The 21,253-nt window shown below is 46.0% G+C and overlaps 1 protein-coding gene across 2 annotated transcripts in view; it reads left to right on the top strand.

Annotated features, from left to right (window-relative positions):
- GNAO1 (G protein subunit alpha o1) overlaps nt 1–21,253 on the top strand; it is a 142,035-nt gene that overhangs the window by 32,439 nt on the left and 88,343 nt on the right. For both annotated transcript variants that reach the window (XM_063167848.1, XM_063167849.1), the window contains exon 3: nt 17,146–17,287. In XM_063167848.1, the coding sequence (XP_063023918.1) occupies nt 17,146–17,287 (142 nt within the window). The remainder of the gene's footprint in view (nt 1–17,145; nt 17,288–21,253) is intronic.

The raw sequence follows: 21,253 nt of genomic DNA on the forward strand, positions 1-21,253 counted from the left end.
TTCTCCTAGTTTAAGAGGAAAGGTCAGAACAAGTTTCTTCAACCTTCAAGAGTGATGGGGTGAGGGGCAGCCAGGTTCTCTCTTGTTTATTTCTATTTCAGCCCTAGCCCATGGTAGTCACTGGGTCTAATTGGAATCCAGCTCTGCAGAATTAAGACATCTTCCTTCCCACAAATCAAGGAGAGATTGGAAAAAAGCACTTGGAGGATGGGGAGAGAGCTTTCAGGCTTCACAGGTTGGATAGGTTCATGATATGATGTAATTGATTGCATTGCAGGGAGTGCCTTGGGAAGGCCCATCACTCTTAAATTTTTAGTGAAGAAACCCCACACATGGCCACAAAAATACACATTCTCTTGTTTCATGGGACACCTGTCCTGTTTGTAGCACATACCTGAGACAGGCCATGTTGCCCTGACCAATACAGAAAAGGAAGTTATATTGGAGGATGGTAGGGCAAATTTCTGTGCTAAAACTTAACTGACTTCCATGCTGCAGACCTCCAGCCAAAATCTTGGCTAAAGAACTGCCAGGTTGAGCAAATCTATGGAACCAAGTTTGTATGCAGGTGTGAATGAGCAGGAGGCCTCAGAAGCCAAATGATGAAAGTTCACCCAGTCAGAGACTTTGGCCATGGAGTTTCTTCAGTGGATTCTTACTCACCACAGGTTTTTTTAATTTCTCTGACCAGTCTCAGGATTTGTGCCTATTTTCTGTGTATCTTGCATCTGTTCCCTCGCTGTGTTTTTTTCTTGAGCATTTTTTAAGCTTGCTGCAAATCCAACAGCCCTCAAGTTCATGTTGAACTTCTGAACCTACCCTGTTAAAGTGGGTGCTTAATCAGGGAGGACAAGTCAAGCCAGCTCTAATTCTGATGATAGCAATTGTGCTTTTGGAAAATAATTGACAAACATTCTGCATTTAGACAAAGCTTGTCTAAGGGAGAGAGGACGTTTGTATTCTGCAACCCTGGTCTGCAGAGAGCCTGTGTTCAAGTAGGACATTTTAATAACATCCTTCATAGACAAGTGTTTTGCTTGGAACCCTTTTTTCCTCCCTCCACTCAGACAATTGTCAGAGAAGGGACTCATAGGGAACAAAATGGAATTACATCTATTCAGAAAATTAGAACAGCCTGCATTTCTTTCTTTCTGTGCTGAATTCATTACTAGGGGGCTATAATCTGCGGTTTTTTGCCTGAAGTACACTCCCACTCTTACCTCTTCACAGCAATGCTGCTATTCTCACAGATAAACAGGTCCTCCCTGAATGGATTATAGCTTTCAGCCAAAGGCAGGCTGATGACAAGGGAAAAACAAACAAATGCATTCCCAGGGCCTGATCCAACTCTTCGGAAAGAAACTAGAGGCACTCAGAGATTTCAGCAGAGTTTCTATCCAGCACTTAACAGCCCCTTTGCTGATGACTAATTGCACGGGGCCCAGGAAATTAGTGTAGCGAGGGCTCAGCGTTAAGTGCGCGTTTCCATCACCTGGCAGGCAGCTCAGGGGACCGAGCCCCTGGTGCCCAGCACAGCCGGGCCCGGTGGGGTCGGACACGCTGCTGCTCTCCGTGTGACAGCATTCCCTCTGCTGCCGCAGGTTTGCAAGGTTTTATGAAGCTCTGAGTTCCTGGGTGGACAAAAGGAAGGACCCAAATTGCCAAAGGCAGCTCCTGAAGGGAGTGGGGTAGCAAGAGGTGAAATGAGCCGAAATTGACATTAATATTCATGCTTCGAGAAAAGGAGAGTGAGTAAAATAAGGAAATGAGGGGCAACTGAAAGAAAAACAAGCCAGAAATGCGTATTTTGAGTTAGGAAGACACAGGGAGGGGACAGGAGAGATCTGAATTGAATGATCAGGAAATGGAATGTTGGTTTTGAGGCGGGAATAGTCCTCTGCGATGACTCTGTTCCCCCAGCCCTGATGGGGGGCCTGTCTGCCTCCTGCTCCCTCTCCCTCCCTCACTGTGTCCCTCAGAGGGACACAGTGGAGCTGTGTCACTCTGTGCTGTTGGTACATCCCTCCATCCCGGCTCTTCAGCCAGCCAGGTTCCTTTCAGTTCTCCCACTCAATTCTTGTGTGCCGCTGCAGCCAGGGACCAGTGCTTTCAGTAGTAATAGGCTCGCTATTGCTTTGAATTAGGAGGACTTTTATCAGCCCACTGTTCCTGTAATTTACCGTGGTTTAGAGTGATAATGAGGATTTGGGTATGTAAAGAAACCCTAAAGTACACATGGAAATCAACACAAGGGAGTGCTACTCTGAGCCTTGGGCATTAGTGACTGTGAATGGGTGAGTGAGTGCTTAGCACAGGAAACCAAAACAGGAGAGACAAAAGCCACACATAATCTTCCTGGGCTGGGAAATGCTGTTTATCTTATTTGTTTAAATGACTGGAGAACAGAAAGCTTTTCTTTCCTTTTGTTGCTCGGTAGCTGTGTTACAGTTCAGCCTTAGCTGTGCACAGTTGCTTGCGAGGCTTTGGCAAGGAAACCTTCCTGGGCTGGTCCTGTGTGGGACTGGGAGGTGGTCCCGGAGTCCTGGAACCATGGGCATGAGTCCAGGGCCTCACCACAGAAACCAAAAGAATCGAAAGACTCATTTCAGTGCTAGTATGTCTGTGGAACCATAACTGAAAAACAAGGGGAGGGGAAGTTCTTTAAGATTAATGTTATTTTTGGGTAAAAAATCCGAAATGTTTTTTTGTCAGGGATGGTTTGTAGCAGCAAATGTAATCTGTGGTCACAAATACTCCTGCCAGTGGATATGCACCCTTTGAGTGGACAGTGGCATAATTGCATGTGCAAGTGGGGTTGGAAGCACGCTGGTTTGCTACCAGATTCTACAGCAGTGCAAATCGTTTGTAACATTCTTGGTACTCAATTAGTGCCCCCCTCTATAATTTCAGAAGCCTCATTCTAAGCCAAGGGGAGGAAACACATCAGGCCTGTTATTTCTGCTGGCAACACTGGTACTAAAAATAACTGTGTGAATGACATTGTGGAAACTGTTTTTGAGTTTGTCAATACATACATTTTGACTGGACAGCACGAATTTTTTCTAAGGGATTAAATGTGTTATGCTATGGATTATTATTCCTAGAGAATTGGTGAAAGCCTTATTGCCCAGGATCCTCTAAAGGAAGGATTTAGGAATGAAGAGGAGGGAACAATCTTCCATCATGCCCGATATTCTGAGGGATGTGGGGGTCCCTGAGAGGTATCAGTGAAGAACAGCAATAGAAGTTTCACTTCCATCAGTTGGATGAAAGAACCTCAAGGCCAGTCTGTTTCCTGGGTTTTCTCAAGGGACCTTTGACCCGGTCGCAGGCTCTTATTTGGGCATTAGTTGGAATAAATGTGATTTCCAGCTCTCCAGTTCCCAAGCAGAGACACCTGTGACAATCCTTCCCAAAGCGGGGATGGGCCCGTCCCCCCCTCCTGCCTTGCCCAGCCGTGCCAGGGCAGCAGCAGCATTCAGCGTGAGTTATTCCGTTTAACACTGTCAATTGATTGGTTAATGAGCCACTTGTTTGCCGAAGGTTACTCAGCACTATTGCCTCTGCTCATAGATTAGGTGCTGCTTTTTATCATGCATTTCTCCATATTCTGTAGGTGGTTAATCTCTTACATGGATATTAGTAAGCCACAATCACCCTGTAAAAAGGGGGCATTGTCAGGGCTATTAGATACTAAATCAGCACTTCCTTACCTATGTTCCCTAAGTTTAGATCAGTGTTTCGTTTGTTTTCTTCCTGCCCACATCCCCCAAAGGGCAGAGGTGCCCCCAGCTCATCTCCCCAGACCAACAGTAGTAAATCTGGGAGCAGTTCCTTTTCATGGGGCTAAGGGTGAGAGGAGGAAAGCCTGGCCAGAGAGGGAAGAGAAGGTCTGTGCTGTTTGGAATGCTTGAAAGCTTTGAGAAACAAATGAGTTGTCCAAGTTTTCCTAGATAGGTTTTGGAAAAACAGAAGTGTACAACATCAAAATGGCTCATCATCCAAATAGCAGCAGTGCACCCACTACGTGGGTGGGAAGAGAGAGTCAAAGAAGTCTATGCTCATTAAACCTCAGCCTCTCTGAATCTAATCAAACCTCTCCAGAAGGCAGTAATCTTTTACACTGGAGACAGTAAAATAATACTAGAGATAAGCTTAAAGTCTGATCATCAGATGTGGAATAAATTTATTACAGTGCAGATTTACCATATCTAGATGGATGCTTTATAAGACGGTTCAGACAGTCACTTTGAATTGCCTTGCATCTTCTCAGGTACTCTTGGGAGAGTGTTACAGGCAAATTTGCAAATTAAATCAATAAGGAATTTTTCAATTGAAGATGAGGACATGGGGGATGACAAAGACTGATGAAAGCAGTAGGAGGAATATACTCATGTTCTGAGGTGTTTGCTGCAGCGGTCACTTCCCAGCGTAATGGGCAAACACTTTTTCACATCTGTTTAGATGTGGCTCTGCTCTCAGCTATGGTGTCTCCTGGAAAGGCAATGGGTGCCTGAAGCAGAATGAGTCTGTACCCCAGGGGCAGCTCCTTGCACTGTGGCATCTGCTGCTCCTGCAGGGTCTGAGGGCTAGCAGGCAGTGCAGCAGGAGGGGCTGGGCTCCCATGGCTGGCTGGGCTCAGATGGTTGGTTGGGTTCCCATGGCTGGTTGGACTCTGATGGCTGGTTGGGCTCTGATGCCTGGTTGGGCTTTGATGTGTGGTTGGGCATTGATGCCTGGTTGGGCTCCATGGCTGGTTGGGCTCTGATGCCTGGTTGGGCATTGATGCCTGGTTGGGCTCCATGGCTGGTTGGGCTCCATGGCTTGTTGGGCTCTGATGCCTGGTTGGGCATTGATGCCTGGTTGGGCTCTGATGCCTGGTTGGGCTCTGATGTCTGGTTGGGCATTGATGCCTGGTTGGGCTCCATGGCTGGCTGGGCTCCCATGGCTGGTTGGGCTCTGATGGCTGGTTGGGCATTGAGGCCTGCTTGGGCTCCATGGCTGGCTGCTGTCCCCAAAGGATCACTTACCGGCAGTCTCCGCCTTGGTTCTTGGTAGTGCCGGGCTCCTGGGGCTCCCATTAACAAAGAATGGGCCTGGGAAGGAGAGCTTAAGTGCTGGCCTGGCTCTAAGCCAGGCTTTCAGCAGGAAGAGTCTGGCCAGGGTACCCCAGATGTTTGATTCTTGATCACTCCTTTCTCTACTGGCAGGAGCTGCTGTGCCAAGAGCTGACATGAAACTCTAGCAAAGTGCAGGGACCTGTGCCTTACCCAGAGAGGGTGTGAGAGGTGTGCCTGGGGCACAAGGGAACCCTACAGATCCCATCAGGGTGGCTCAGTCACCGAGGGATGCGTGAGAGCTGGTGTGCTTTTTGCCAGTGGCCAGCCCTTGCTCTGCTGATTTTGTAGGAATTCTCCTGGTTAGAGCTCTGTCCTTCTCTCCTGCTGCCACTGGGATGTCACAGGACAGCACTTGGATCTGGTTACACAGTGCCAGCTCACTCTGCAGAGCAAGGACAAATAATTATTTGTGATCTTTTGGCACTGGGTGCATTCATTGTGCCATATGTCTGTATTCTTCCTCTGCTGGCAGCACCCACCTCCCAGTTCCACCCCGTGCCCCAGAGCCTCACATGACAGCTCTGACTGGCTGTCCCAGCTCAGAGAGACACAGAGGACACCAGAGCAGGTGTCCTCTGTGCCAGGAAATGCCATGAGACACTGAGGATGCCCAAGGTCTTTGAATCCTCTTCTAAACAGTATCGTTGGAATAGGTTGGCTGAAAAGCTTGGGAAAACTGGAAAAAACTGTTCTTTCATCTTCCTCACAGCAGTTTTAGGTGGGAGACTCGGTGCTGATGTGGGGCCTTCCCCCATTGCTACAGGTAAGGATGTCTGAGGGCATGTGCTGAGTTAGACCAGCCCAGGCCTTGTCCTTCACTGGTATTTTCTCAACATCAGCTGCATCTGAGAACCACTGAAGGGTTATTTGCAGCCTTGTGGCAGGTGTCAGGGAAAAGCTGTAAAAGCTGTGCATTTGTCTTCCTTTCAGATAACCTGTTCTCTGAGTACAAGTGTAGAAGTTATGATTCAAATATATCCAAATGCATGTAATTAACCACAAGTGCAACACATCTCCTTCCTGCTGTGAAATCTTATTAGCAGTGTGGGCAGAATCCTAAAATACTGTATCTGCCAGGTTTCAGCTCAAACTCTTCAGCTTGGAAAGCCTCAGTGAGCAGACCTGAGCAGGCAGGCTGGGAGAGCTCAGAGCCATGACCTGGCATTACTGAGCACAGGGGCCCAAAGCACGCTCTCACTACCCGTGCTCCATCAGAGCCAGGCTCCAGCTGCAGGCAGACTTCCATGGGCTCCAGTAAACACAGACAGCAGAAACTTTGCAGCCCCACTGTAAGAAACAGCAGAGTTAGACAGGCAAGGTTGGGGTTCTGCTGCCTGCAGGAGTGACAGAGGCCAAACTGCTGTTCCTCCATCCACGACTTGTATCTCATCTACAGCAGACATCCTCATTTTGACTGCAAAATTTTCCAGTGATGGAGGATCCATTGCAGTCTTCAGGGATTTTTCCCAGCAGCCAGATCCTCTCCCTCGGCCTGTGCTCTGTGGGGTGTGGTGTGATGCTTGATTACATCCTCTCACAGAAAGGCAGCACATTGCAGAGCTGGGAACACCATGACTCAAAAATCTCTGAGCTGAGATTAGTGGAGGCTAATGTCAACTTGGCAGCACACCCAGGGGCTTGTGGCAAGCACAGTGCTCAGAGATGGAGCCCCTGAGCTGTAATCGTGCCAGAGAAGATGGACAGGATACAAGGAATGCCATAATCGCTCTTTCCAGAATTGATTCCTTCTCAGCTTAACATGTTGAAACATCAAAAGTACTGAAAAACCCCCATCTGCCACCAGACCTAATCAAACACATCAATTATTGCTTCAGAAAGACAGTTGCTGCTAGATTTGATATCCCAAAAAAGCAAAGCTGCTTTAAAGCATCTTTTTATTTTAGCTGAGTGTTTTCATGACAGCACACAATTCCTAATGAGCACTAATACAACTAGGACACACAGAAAAATATGTCAACTGTGCAAAGATCAGCTCCAGACACAGAAGAGGATCTCTGAATCCCAGTGGATTTCAGTGGAAGGAGGGGCTTTGGAAGCCAGGTTTGTTGCATTAGGTTGAGGAACCAGGTACATTCTACCAAAGCCTTGCTTTGATACACTGAGAGAATCATACACTCATTCTTGATGTCTGGGTGAAATACACAGGGTTGGTCTTCTGTTGTGGGTTTTGGTGGTGGTAGTGGATTGTGAGGATGAGGTGCATGGGGCAGTGAAGAGACTGTGCATGCCTCTTGTTTCCTCTGTTGTCCACAGAATATTTGGTTATGGAGAGCAACATCTGAAAAGGTTTTGAAAGGCAAAGTCACCTTGCAGCTATCAAAACACTTCAGATGAGGCAGATGGGAAACCAAAAATATTATTTAGGTTTGGGCAGTAAAACTGACATTGAACCCATTTGCTTCGTTTTTCAGGCTTTGATGATAGTTAATGACAGCTTAGAGAAGTTGTAAGTGATCTAAAAAAGCCATAAAAAGCTGCTTTGTGTCCTTGTTCAGGGGATGAATTTAACAAAACCATTATGGGGCTTTAAAACACTATTTTGACTTTCTAGAACCAGCTGTGGGATGATCCAGCTGCAGTTGGATCCCCCTTGCATCTAAGAGAACATTTAAGAGGATTAATCCAAATAATTTTAATTCAACAAAATGACCTTATGTAACATTACCGAGGAATTAATGAGAATTCTCTCATGTGGGTCATCACCAGCCCAGTGGATTTTTTTCCCTGAGGGATCTCATTGGTCTCAGGCAGAGCATGGACAAAGTAGATTGAGTATGTGGCACATTGCATGGGATGAGACAATAAGTCACTCGGAGCAGGAACACTTTTTCCTTCACTGAATTATTATTTGGGAATGCACAACAAAGAATGCAGCTGTCAGCCTCCTCTGGTGCTATTTGAAACCCTTTTGGCTTCAAGGCTTTTTCCACAGAAAAATGCAATCTCATCTAATGCAAATGCTGCTGCAGGAATCTGTGTAGTCCAGCTGTCTTTTTTTAATCGAAAAAAGTCCTGATCTAATTGTTTTTGACTGTGTTTCTTTGCTGTTCTTACTGAGCCGAGCAGGATGCATATTAAAACTAATTAGGTCCATGTAGGGTATTCAATATTTGATCTTAATATTAAAGGCCCCAGGAGAGGGTACATTATCAAAGTTAACTGACTGCAAATTTCAGTAAAACCAAACTATGCCAGTGGCCTGACATTGTATAAAACCCAAGTCTGTGCTGCTCCCATCTTTGTGCAGGACATGGGGGTCAGGGGCAGCCTCTGCCTGCACCCTGCTTCCACCCTCTGCTTCCCATCTGGGCAGATCTGCCTCTCAGGAGCAGAAGAAACTGATTTGGAGCAGGAAAAGGAGGGTCTGTGTGTGGCTTCTGTATTAGCTAATGTGCTGGGTTTTTCTTCCCCTGGCCACACCCCCGTAGTGCCATCCCCTATCTGTGCTGTAGAGGAAGGTCTGAGGTTTGGGCAGGGGACTGAGCTGGGCACTGAATCCCTGCAGCTCCATGCTGGGAGTCAGATCCTGTGCCTGTGTGCATCAGTGTGCCTCCCCCAGCTAGCCCATAGTCTGGCCCTCACCAGAACCAGCAGCTCCCAAGAAAGGAGGAGCTCATTTATGGTCATTAACACTTGGGAGCAGGATGGTGCATCTGGGTACCAGAACTCCTCTGGGGACCAGTGGCCAGAAATCTCTGCAGGGAAAAACTTGTTCAGTTGCCTCAGGTGGGTTAAAGCACTGGTTTGGTTGACTGTGCAGAATTAGGCTTGGTGTGGGCAATGCTTATTGTCACAGGTAAGCCATGGGACAAGAGGAAATGGCCTCAAGTTGAACCTGGAGAGGTTTAGATTGGCAATTCAGAGGAATTGAAGGGTTTGTCAAGCACTGGAACAGGCTGTCCAGGGAAGTGGCAGTCACCATCTCTGGATGCATTTAAAAGATGTGTAGATGTGGATATGACATTTGGGGACCTGGTTTATTGGTGGAGTTGGCAGTGCTAGGGTAAGGGTTGGATTGGATGATCTTTGAGGTGTTTTCCAACCTAAACAATTCTATGATTTTCCTGACTTTGTAGTGTTAAATTCCAAAGGATGATTACCTCCCTATTGTGTTGGGAGGAGTACTAGCACAGTAGCTGGCTTTGCTCTGCCTGCACAGCCTTGCCTTCTTTTGAAGTATCAGGACTAGTGTCTTTCATTCATCAACACTAATTAATTACTTTCAGGATGCAGTAGACTGTTTACGCTCTTGAAATTGTTTTATACACACACTTAAAAACAAAGTATTTCACTCCACTGCTTCCTGTTGAAAATGTAAATGCTGAAACAATCCTCACACTGCACAGATGGGAAGGTCATTGGTGCATCCCAAATGTGGGGTGCCAAAGCCAACCCAACACCCCAGTCCAGTGAAGGACACATAGCAGGAACCTCAGCATGCAGTCCAGGAAATCATCTCTCATTTCAGCTACAGCATTCAGCTGAAGCAGGGATCACCACTCAAGACAGCCCAAAGACAAAATTAGGCATTGATGCAGAACTCAATTAAAAAATAATCATAATAATTAAAAGAAAACTAAGAGCTACTTCCAAACACCCACAGGGCTGCAGGGACACAGCACCATCTTGGGAGTGCTGTACATGGTTCTAGTTTAGGGCTATATTATACTGGAAATTAAGAGTATTCTGCAAGTATTTTATGCACCTGAAAACAATCTGAAATCAAAGGTTTTGGGGAAGATGCAGTATCTGACTCTTGTATGTCTGGAAGCTAAGCATTGTTGGCTCAATAGCCACTTGTCTACAGACAAAAATAAGATGGTAGCAATGTAGATTCTGAGCAGACACAAGAGAGTTTCTTCTAACATCATCTTCAAGCTTTTTGGCCAGCAGTTAAGGTGCAGCAGCACATGGCTGGTTCTAAAGAGACTGCATGAAGGCATCAGAGGCATTTAGAGGCATTAAGCACAAACTGAAGTGCCTTAGAGCAGCAAGAATGCTTCTGCCTTGTACAGGTCTGTGAAACTTCTGCAATTGATTTGGGTAAGCTTGGCCATTTCCAGGGCTGTAGATTTTGGCAGCATTTCAATTGCCTGATGGATTTGCTTATTTTTTAACGTGAACCATCTGGTTAGTTAGAATAATATCCTTGCATGCAAGAAATACTTTGGTGGTAAGAATTCAGTTTTGAGTGACCCAAAGGTATTTCCTCCAGAAAGGAGATTTTCCCCAGCTGGGTGTCTATCACAGGCCTTCATCAGTATTTCTTGGACCAGTGTTAAAAGTCCAGGTTGAAAAAATTATGCTTTTTAAAATGAGCTCCATTTGCAGTTTTTAGATGACCCTGGCTAAGGAAGTTGTTTTTCTTTTTTAAAAAAAGAGCATGTAGGCAAACAGTCATCTTAATTTTCATCTCAGAGAATTTCTTGTGGGAATAGGATGTACAACATGTCATCCTAGTGCAGCTGGGGGGAAGAAGAATGAGAATTTAGAGAGATTTGCACCCTGTCACGGAGGTTGAACTGTGCCTTTGCAGTCTTTGAACACAAGGTCATGGGCATCTGCGTTGATTTAGTTTAACATAATCCAGGAGTTTTTAATCGCATTTCAGGCTATTAAATGAGTGAGAAGAGAATCACTGGAATTTAGCTTCATAACTCCCCTGTAAACAAAGTTTTTAACCTCATATCGAGATAAAAATAAATTTAAAGTAGCTGATTAGCCAGAGATTTTCCATCAGAATTTGATCATCCTTCTCTCTACATATTAAAGTCAGATTTTGTGCTGTTTTTCCCCATTTGCAAACAAAGATTGCAGAGTTTTCTTCAGAATTAGAATTTTTCTTTTGACTCAAGCTCTGCCCAGCCCCACCAGAATAACCTGCCTGATTCTGGGTAGGAGACAGGAAAGATTATTTTTGAAAGAAAAAAGGGGGAACAAGGAAGGGGATAAAAATCAGAAAAGTTTGCTGAACAAAAAGAGATTTTGTGACGTGTGTTCGTTCCAAGATTCCCCATCTAAAATCCATCGTGGATCAGTCTATACCATAAATGTGAATGTACTGATGGGACTCAACAGCCTGAGCAAAAATGTGTCTGTGGACAAATTCTCTGTTGTCCCAGTAATGCCACCTCCATTCTGCCATGGCCTTCCCTTCTACACAGCATTTTACACCCACCAGCATCATCTCACACCCTTTGCATTGTCCCACAGTGCTGTGTGGACTTGGAACACTGCACAGACCTGAGGTGGAAGGAGTTGCTGCTGAGGATTCAGAGCCACCCAGGCTGGAGGGAACCTGCAGGTGCCACCAGGGTGGTGCCACTGCCAGCCCCAACCACCTCAGTGCCCCAGAGCCCTGAGAGATGAAACTCCTTGCCAAGGCACAGGGCTCTGTAAGAAAGCCGTGCAATGACCTTTAAATTCCTTAATTTGTCCAGGTGAAGGTGAGGAGCGGGTCTGCTTTTATAGGAACTGGACCATTCATCTGTAAGGTATTTGCTTGTGATACACTTTGAGTGTAATAATCTCCTGGTGATTTCTTGCCTGGTTTTATTCAAACAAATCACTGTAATTGTAGGGATGTGCATTGATATGGGAAAACTTCATTCAGCTGGAAACATCTTGCTGATTGAAAGTAAATCATCTTAGGTAAAACAGAAACAGTATGGGTTTTATTTTCTCTGGTAGGCAGTTGGAAGTTTATAAGTATGTCTTTCACAGTGATGCAGACAGTTTGAAGCCACACAAAGGTCCCTGAATTTTGCAGGAAATATTTCAGAGGCATTGGCTTGAGGTTTTGGAGTGATGACAAAGGGCAGGAGATGAGACAGGGCTGTGTCAGTTGGGGCATGAGAATCTGCATGTGAAGCTGTGAAAAGGATGAAGGCTGCTGAGCACTGGAAGCAAGAGGGGGAATCCACAAATCTCCACTGCTGAGCATGCCACTCCCTCCTTCTGGCCCAAAAAGGACAAGTTTAGGAAGGCTAAATGCCTTCAGGTCAGCCATGTTGAAGGAAATTCTTAGTGCATACTTATAGGCGCCATCTCAGGAATACAAACACTTCTCCTTGAGAGCCTTGCAGGGCAGGTGAGGCACCAGAAGACAGGGAAAAAATGTAAACGTGGTGCCTCTCTCTAAATATAGAGGGAGAAAAGAGGAGTAAGAATTATAGACCAGTCAACTTCTAGAAGCTTTCTAGAGAATTGAACTATCAATCATGTAATTTGCAACCACCTAGGAGATAAAAAGGGAGATGAGTGACATACAGCATGGATTATACAAAATTAGGCATGTTAAACTAGTCTCATTTGATTTCTCAGCAGAAGTAGGAGAGCAATAGTTGGTGCCATGTCTAGATTTTAGGAAGGGTTTGTCAGAGTTCCACTGGATTTTTAAAAAGTGACCTGGAAAAATAGTGCAGATAAACCATTCCAGGTCTTACACAAAAATGGGTGAGTAGTACAACTCATTCCCAAAGTATACAGTTATCAGTGGCTCATGGTCAGAGCAGAGGACTCTGTCAGCCAAGAATCCTCTGGGGTCTGTGTCAATTTCTTTTTAAATTTTCATCAGTGAAGAATGGATGGAAATGCATCATTACTTAGCCCTGGCAGTGATATGGAGCTGGTAGAGGTGCTTCAGCACATCAGAGGATAAACTTTACAGCTTCAAATGATCTTGGCAGACTGGAGATGTGAGGACTGGTCTAGTCTGGGGCACTGTACCTGCTTGATAAGGTGTAGGGAAGTGTCAGTGTGTTGACCAAAGCTGGCTCAGGTTGGAAGGGCTGGAAGGAAAGCACCAGAATGGCTGAACTGATGGATGGGAATGACGATGACTGTGGCCTCTGCTCCAGAAGGTTTTCAGGATGAGGGACATGTGTTTCCCTCAGGAGTGACCAGGCAAAGTGGCTCCTTGCTGGAATCAGCCCCCAGCTGAGCTGCAGCCGCAGTGCCCTGGTGGGCCCTGTTCAGAGCACTGTCCCACAGCCACAGGGGCCCTGGTGTCAGCAGGGACAGGCACAGAACCATCTCTGGCTTTGCCCTCTTGGTGCAGTGGTTGTGGAGTGAAAGGCTGAAGGCACGTAAGTGCTTTGTTGAACAGAGGCCAAAGCAAGCTGCCACGCAGAATGCACCCCCTGTTTCCAAGTATTTCATTTATTTTGTAATTAAGCAATAATTGCTGAGGCACTGGGCACTTCTTCAGGATTAATGACTTGCTGGGGGATGGCAGTAGATCTGATCTGCAGTGCAACCATTTTCTCCAGCAAATACCTGCTTGTTACTGCCATTCTGAAATGAGTACAACAACACAACCTGCCAACATATGGGCTTTGCTGTTAGCAGCTGAGGGATGGGGAGCAGGCATTAATGGGTACCTTAGGCAATCAGGTTGCTTCAGTTGTCTCTCACCATTCCATTCAGAGCACAGTGTTTTATTAGTCACTTGGTGAATGAAATGGCTTTTTAATTGCTCAGAATCACTTTTTTAAATTACAGCACTTTATCCCCCCTCTACAGCCCCTGGGAATCCTCTTTAATCCCTTTTCTTCCTTTGTCCTGGAGAGAACCAGTTCTAGTGCGGCAGAGAGGAATCTGCCTGCAGCACTTACCTTTGAAATTTGGACACTGGGAAAAATATATGCCATTTAGAAAACAAGAGATTTCACATTTTTGGTGCTGAAAACCTTCTGGTCCCATAATTTGCAGGTTGATTAAGGAGTAGCCTACCCTGCCTAAACCTGTAAAGACTTTACAGTCTTGGCATGCTGCTCACTTCGGTTAGTTCCTACACCTGTATGTTTTTAATGGTCAAGCTCACCACAGCACACAGACCCCACTGCTTCTTGTGTCCTGTGCCACCAGGAGCTGGCTCAAGCCATGTCCTACAGCAAGATACCTGCCAGGAGTAGTGCTGGAGCTTTAAATGTCCTCCAGACAGTAAAGCACAACAGCAGGTGAGAGGAAAGGTGTATCCCAAAGAGGTGAGTGGCAGCATGGATGTTCCCAAAGCACTGTGGAAAAAGCTGCTACAGGATTGGAGCCATCACATCACCAAGGCAAGCAAATGGAGAAACCCTTGTGAAAAGCATAAAGGACAATAAAGCAGTTTACAGTGTCCTAGCAGGCTTTGGAACAGGAGTCAGGGGGGATTTGCTCACTCAAATATAAGGTAATGTGCTCACTGCACGGTTAATTAATCCATAGGTACTTCCCAGAGCAGAACTTCCATACTGGCATCCACAGTGGTGCTTTCAGTCTCCATGGCTGCCTTCTAGAGAGATTTCAGGAACAATCAGGGTGTTTTCTCTCTGCCCCCTTTAAAAGTAACAGTTTTACTTCTGTGTTTGAGTGACAGCAGTGTTGTTACCCCGCCACAATTGTGTTCACTGAGGGATCCCAGAGCCACTCTCCATCCTTAATTCTGCCCCTTCAGCACAGGAATCCCTGTTACTCAATAGAGAACTGACGGGCTTGGAGTATTTAGAAGTGAAAATGTCAGTAATCAACTTCATGGCACAAAGCTAAAAATGGTTTAGACTCTGAAGAAGACCAGAAACCAAAGCTCACCTCTTTCCCCATACAGGTGTTCAGCCCTCTTTTTGCCTTCTGAATTCCTGAGTTGATGCCTGTCAGTAAAAGCCAGACACAAATCTTGCTTAAGCTGTGGGATCACTCCCATCTCCTCCATCCTGACCAATAGCTGGACCAAACAAATTTCAGCAGCATCCTCTTGAGGCCATTACACTGCCCTTTGTGCCTGTCCTCACCCTTTCTTTCTCCCCCATTATGTTTTCTTCCCTTAGTTGCTCAAAACCCAGCATTTAATCTTGCTTGCCCCAAAATCCAGCTATGTGCCAACCATCCAGAAAAAATGAATTATTCCTGGTGATGCTTTTATGAACTGCCTGCCTGCCTCCCATGGGACCCCTGCTCTGCTGTGCCTTGTGCTGTCATGCTCAGAGCTGGGAGGAAGAGCTGCTGCACAGTCTCTCTTGAATTCAAACAGAATTGATGCAGATCCTTTTGCCTTGTGCCGCCCATAACTCTTTGTGTTGACTGCTCCTTTTGGCAAAGAACACGTTTCCCAGAAGTTCAGCAACTTGTCTGGGTAACAGTAAATGATCCATGAGAACCAGTGCTGATACATGGCTCTGCTGCCCCACCTCCTTCCCATCACTCAGATGCCATTGTTCCAAACCTCACCACAATCACTGGATTCACAGGAAATAAAAACTACAGAGTACAAGATCTGCTGTTGCCCATAACTCCATTAAAATCAAAACAAGCTATTGAATTTTTTTGTGCAAATTGTCAAGTCTGGATTTACTAAGTCAGAAAGATTTTCATCCACCTCTGTTCTCCTCAGCTTAGGTGAGGGGAACCAGCAGCCCCCTGTGCTGTTTCCAGCACACCAGCACCATTTGCCTTTGCTGGAGGGTACTCAAGCAGAGGGCTCTGCCCAGTTCCTCAGATCAGTAGCTTAAAAATATCCTGATCACCAGGATTCAAATCAAGTGATTTGAATTATTGTCTGTCTGAGGCTGTCTTTGCTTGTAGTCCTTTTTTTTCCAAGACTCAGGGGTTGTTGAGCAGCTCCTCCCAGGAGCTCAGTGTTCAGTGTTGAGTAAGCAAAGGTTGAGGTGGGGACAGCAGAGAGTCAGTCACTTGTGTTAGAAAACCTTTTTGTGAGCTTCACATCAGGGGAAGGAGATCTCTGTTTTGGTCAGCATGTTTCTAGCAGCCTTGTTCTTGGTGTAGTCATCTGTTAATAACTCTGGGCTGGCATGCAGCCCCATTCTCCATCCCAGCACTGGATCCATTGCAAGCTCTCAGTGTGAGCTACTGCTCCCTGTGTCCCAGGGGATGCCAGCACTTGTTGGGACCTTTGATGTTGTGTATCTGATTTAGAAAAAAAGGAATCAAAAATCCTGTTACAGAAAGGGTGCTAGGTTTCATCAGAGACCAGATCTGTCACTGAAGGACCCTCTGTTGTCCAGTGACATCTGAGGATGAGCAAACAAGGATTTCATTTTAGCTAAGCAGATGCTGTCTTCTGACATTTAAGACATAACTTATGTCTTCACTGGGAAGAATTATTGTCAAACACAATTAGTTCTGCAGATCCTAGCTGGTTTTGGAGACACATCCAGACTTAGTTCTGGAGTTACTTAGAGGTGAATAAATTACAGGAGTCAGTCTCCTGACCTAAGAAAGAGACTGCAATAACTTGCTCCATCACATAGTTCCTTTGCATAGTTTAATAGAGACCATTGCACAGCGCATCCAGCACACAGTGCTGGTAGGACTGTGGGTCACATTCCCATCTTGTTTGGGGAAGGGATAACATAGCATTCCTTGAAAGCAAAAAAAAAAAAAATCTCAGCAATTTTTCTAAAGGAGAGAGAAGGAGGGAGGAGAAAGTGTGGAGGGTAAGTATTTTAAGTGCTTCATAACTAAGACACTTCCCCCATCCATGCCTGAGTCCCCACGTGTACAGGGGTATTTCTACTCTGGTCCCTTTTGTAAGATATCCCTGAAGTTACTATGAAAAGGACTAGACAAGAACTAGATGGTTTCTATCACTTGTTCCAGTGGTTAAGATCTGATCTGATGGTCATTCGTCCATGTTGAACATATTTCCATAGACCCTGACTGGGAAGGTAATGTAGGACCTGGAAGCCTCCCCCCTGTGACAGCTGAGCATGTGAACACGAGGTGCTTCAGGCTTCAGCATTTGCAGTTCATTTGGGAAGGAGGTACCATATGCACCAACTGTGCACAAAACCTTCTTGATAGAGAGCAAAAGGGATGCTAATTCCAGCACTGGGCTCAGACACACTACTGGTGAACAACCAGAAAGGTTTAAAAAGAAATGCTGACTAAATTAAGCAAATCAAGCCAGCAGATGTGCTCTTCAGAAGAGCACAGCTGTCTTTTAAATGTCTCTCCCGCTGAAATTACATTCTCAAGAGTTTTTTGTCCTTTGCATTTTCCTCAGGATCATCCATGAGGATGGCTTCTCTGGAGAAGACGTGAAGCAGTACAAGCCAGTGGTCTACAGCAACACTATCCAGTCCCTGGCAGCCATCGTCCGTGCCATGGACACCCTGGGCATCGAGTACGGCGACAAGGAGCGACGGGTGAGTTCACGCACCCCTGCAGGGTGCACACACTCCAGACCAGCAACAGGAGGCACTTGCACAGTCTCAGGGCCTTGGAGGGGAAAGGAGGGAGGGGAGATTTACATCACTGCTGTATGCCTCCTGCACATGCATTTTGTACAACAGAGACACGATGGCACATGATGTGCCATTTGTACGCTTAGGCTAGGAAGTGTAGCCCTGGGGACCACTGTATCACAAAAGCCACAATCTCTTATGTCCTGGCTCTAGTCAGGCCAGGAAAGAAAAATAATCTGTTGTCTAGGGACAACCTAGACAGATCTACTGACAGATTTGAGAAAACAGTGAGAACATGAGTCCTGTGTCCTGTCTCCTGTGCATGTGCTGGACACACAAGCTGCATGGACTGATGAATCAGGGAGAAGTCTTGCTGCCATTCAAAGCCCTTCCACCAGCCTGCTAATGTAGGAAAGCTTTTAGGATTAACTTCATTGGGGCTTGACTGGCTTCTACTCACACATCCCCCATTTAAGTGTACCCAAACAGCAATTTCAGTTGCAAACAAGGGGATGTATTACTTCAGCAGGATTGGTATGGACAGGCTCTTAGGCAGCAGCATTGGCATCTGTCTTATCAGAACAGCTATGTGATCCTTGGCAGCCTTCTTGTACCACACACCTAGGCCAGCCTGTCCTTTTACAGTTGCTAGTCTGTGATTACTTTCACCAGCTCCCTATTTTTAAACAGTGGCTCCTCTGTGAGGTGCCCCTGCCAGCCTCTGCCTTGCATTTCTGGCTCAGACCAAGCCCACACAGAAGAACTCAGAACCCTAGAGTAGAGTCAAAACCACCCTTTTTGCATGCTGCAATCCCAGAGAAGGTAAAACTACCTGATTTCACTGGAAATAAAATAATTTCAAATTAAGGACCTGGTAAAGGCAAAGTCCTATATGCCAGTGAGTTTGTCGTGACTATTTTTGGGTAGCTATCAAATGACAGATGTACAACATACTCCAAACTCCTTATCTGAGTGTTGATAATAAAAGCATTCACTAGAAGGGATGCCAAAATCCTGCTGTGGTGTTACTGTATGAGAAGGTACCTTATTTCTCCCAATCACAAAGAGGTACTTTGATTTTTTTGCATCTAGGGATTTTCCCGTAGGAACTCTAAATCCTGGAGACATTTCCATCCCCAATGTGGAGATGATGCCATAATGGAGTTCTTGTAAGCTTGCCGAGAACTAATGCTGATGGTTTCAAACTGAATGCATTAATCTGTTGATTACTCAGTGACTCAGCTCTCAGCAAGGCAACGTATCTCACTCAGCTAAAACCTATGCTAGGAAAACAGAAACAACTCATTCTCCATGGCTGATAAATAGTCTGTGGCAGACAGCTTTAAAATGTAATTTTTAAATTTTTTTTTAAGCACCTAAAGTCCTAATTTGAGGAGAGAAAACTCATCAGTGCTTTGGTGCCAGGCCTGGCACAGTACAGGGGGTGGAGGAGGAGAGCTGTTATCAGGACTGCCAGGAACGAGAGGTGGAGTTCTGAGCTGAACAAAACGTTGTGTCCGTTCATATTCCCATGGAAAAGATGCCAAATGTTCCTAGGGCTGTACAATAACTCAGGCTGGAGAGGAGCTCAGGAGGTGTCAAGCCCAACCACTGCTCAGGTAAAGTCTAAGGTCAAACCAGGTTGCTCAGGGCTCTACCCAGCTGGGTCTGAAATCATTCAAGGATGGAGACTTCACACCCTCTTTGGGCACCCTGCTCCACTGCTCTTACAGTCCCCATTATGTCGAGTGTGAACCACTGTTGTTTCAATTTATGCTTTGTGGCAGTAAAGATCTTGTATTATGCTTTTCAAAGTAAAAAATAAGTTTGATTAAGTTCTCTTCAGCCTTGTTTCCCCTAAGATGTAGTTCTGGAGGAATTACTCCTGTCTTCCAATGGTGTCATGTTGACTGTGTGAGACAAGCCTGCCACAAACCACTACAAACCAAACCAGTGTCTGGGAGGGTGGTCCAGTGTGTCTGTTCCCTTCAGAAATGGCAGAAATATTTCTTCATTCAGCAGCAAAGGAAAAGGAAACCAAGAGGAAAAGGGAAACTAAGGGAAGGAAACCTAGTCTCTCAGGCTGTGATCTTCCACTTGCTCCTTTCTCTTAGGCACAGAAAGTTGCTGGTATTAGTATGAAATAGTATTTATTTTAATCTTACAAAGAAGCACATGGCTTCTGCTGCCCTGCTTTTGTTATTAATGCACAGCTGCTAAAAAGAGAGGCCATTAAACAGGCGATTTGTTGAGTATTATGCTGCGTGGTTCATCCCTTTTCAGGCAAAGCTTTTCCATTTTAAAAGTCATTCCTCAGCCAAGGGTTTCCAATGCAAATCTTTTAGTGGGGGATTTTCCCTACTCATCACTTAAGCCCCCAAGAGAAGGGAGCTCGGGAAGGGGAGCCAAGGCTGTGGCTGCTCCAGCCTGATTCAGCAGCAGGGAGGGAGGGCACTTGGGCCTAGGACAGGTTTTCCCCAGAGACCACTTGGCTATTATTGCTTCCCCCATCCCACTTTCTGGGAGATGGATCTGCACCTGTATCCCTTCCAAATGATACCCTGACCATGATCAAAGCAAAAAACCCTCCCCTACTTAATAAATGCATGTTGTTATTGACAGAAAATAACCAAATCCTCTCACTGTTCTCATGTTTCTCTTGCCCATTATTGTACCTCCAGTATTTAGTCTAATGGAAGTGAAAAGACTGGGGGAAGACTAAACCCCCTTGCTTTTGGCAGTCAAAGCGAGATCAGTGTCAGAAATAGAACCTAAAAAGACAAAATAATTCACAGAAAGCATATGCTCCAGGTCTTGCTGACCTCTCTGCTGATAAGGACTTGTCCCCAGGTCAAGAACAAAACAGCCTAAGTGTCAGATTTCACTTTTCTGTGTGCTCCTTGTGCAGGGCAGTGGGTTGTCTTGCAGCTTTGCCCAGCTCATGAAAGGTTCATGGCCTGTGGGCAGCGCCCAGGTCCTTGTTTAGTGACCTTCAGCAGGGGAGGCAGGAGCACACCCTGCCAGCTCCCAGCACATTATCCCTGTGCACAGCATGGCAGGCAGGCTGGAACTCCAGAAAAGCTGTGCAAGTGCAAAGGCACAAATCCTTCACCTGTCACATGAGGGTGGGCAGAAAAGGAGCAGTCAGTGAGGGGACAGGAGCCAGCTGCAGGAGAAGGGGCAGCTGTGGGTGCTGCTCATCTCCAGGGCCACCACTGCCCTGGGTCTGGATCCCTGACAAGACAAGGGGTTACACACAGGAAGAGAGGCTGAGGCTTAGTCTCGCCTGCCTGCTCAGGACTCTCCAGCTGCTCTGTAGGGCACTGCTCAGTCCTTACCTTGATAATCAGATTAGCAGGCAGGAAAGAGTCAGGCTGTAACATGTAGCCTGTGGATTAAATGGTCCTCTAAAGTGCAAATGTATTAATAAAACAAGCTCCTCACTGATTCCATTTCAGTGTACTCAGGCAGAGGAAATGGGAAATGGAGGTTTGAAACCAGCAATCTAGAAGTCAGTCCAAGTGTTTGGAAAGGATCAAGCAGGAAGGGCAGGGTAAGGATGGATTTTCATATCTCTGTCTGAAAATCTGGTTCTGAAGCCCGGCTGCAGAAACCCCAGCCAGAAGCAGCATAAGGTCTCTTCCTCTGTGGGTTAATGCTGACCCCAGAACCCACTTGCAAATGCAGACTTACAGTCCCACTTTGGTGAAATGGCAGAGCTGCAGCCAGGCTGGGGGGCCTGGGGAGGTGTCTTCAGGTTGGATTGGTCCCAGCCTTGTGCAAGCTGGTATGAAAGCAGCTGTAGAGCATGCTCATATTTTCATAAATCAGACAAAAACATACTGAAATTGTTCAGAAAGTACTCAACAGAGAATGCAAATATCAGTTGCATGGCTCAGATCCAGGTGTTTGAGGTGAGAGGTCACA

The sequence above is a fragment of the Melospiza melodia genome, chromosome 13, assembly GCF_035770615.1.
Source record: "Melospiza melodia melodia isolate bMelMel2 chromosome 13, bMelMel2.pri, whole genome shotgun sequence".
NCBI classification, from domain to species: Eukaryota; Metazoa; Chordata; class Aves; order Passeriformes; family Passerellidae; genus Melospiza; species Melospiza melodia.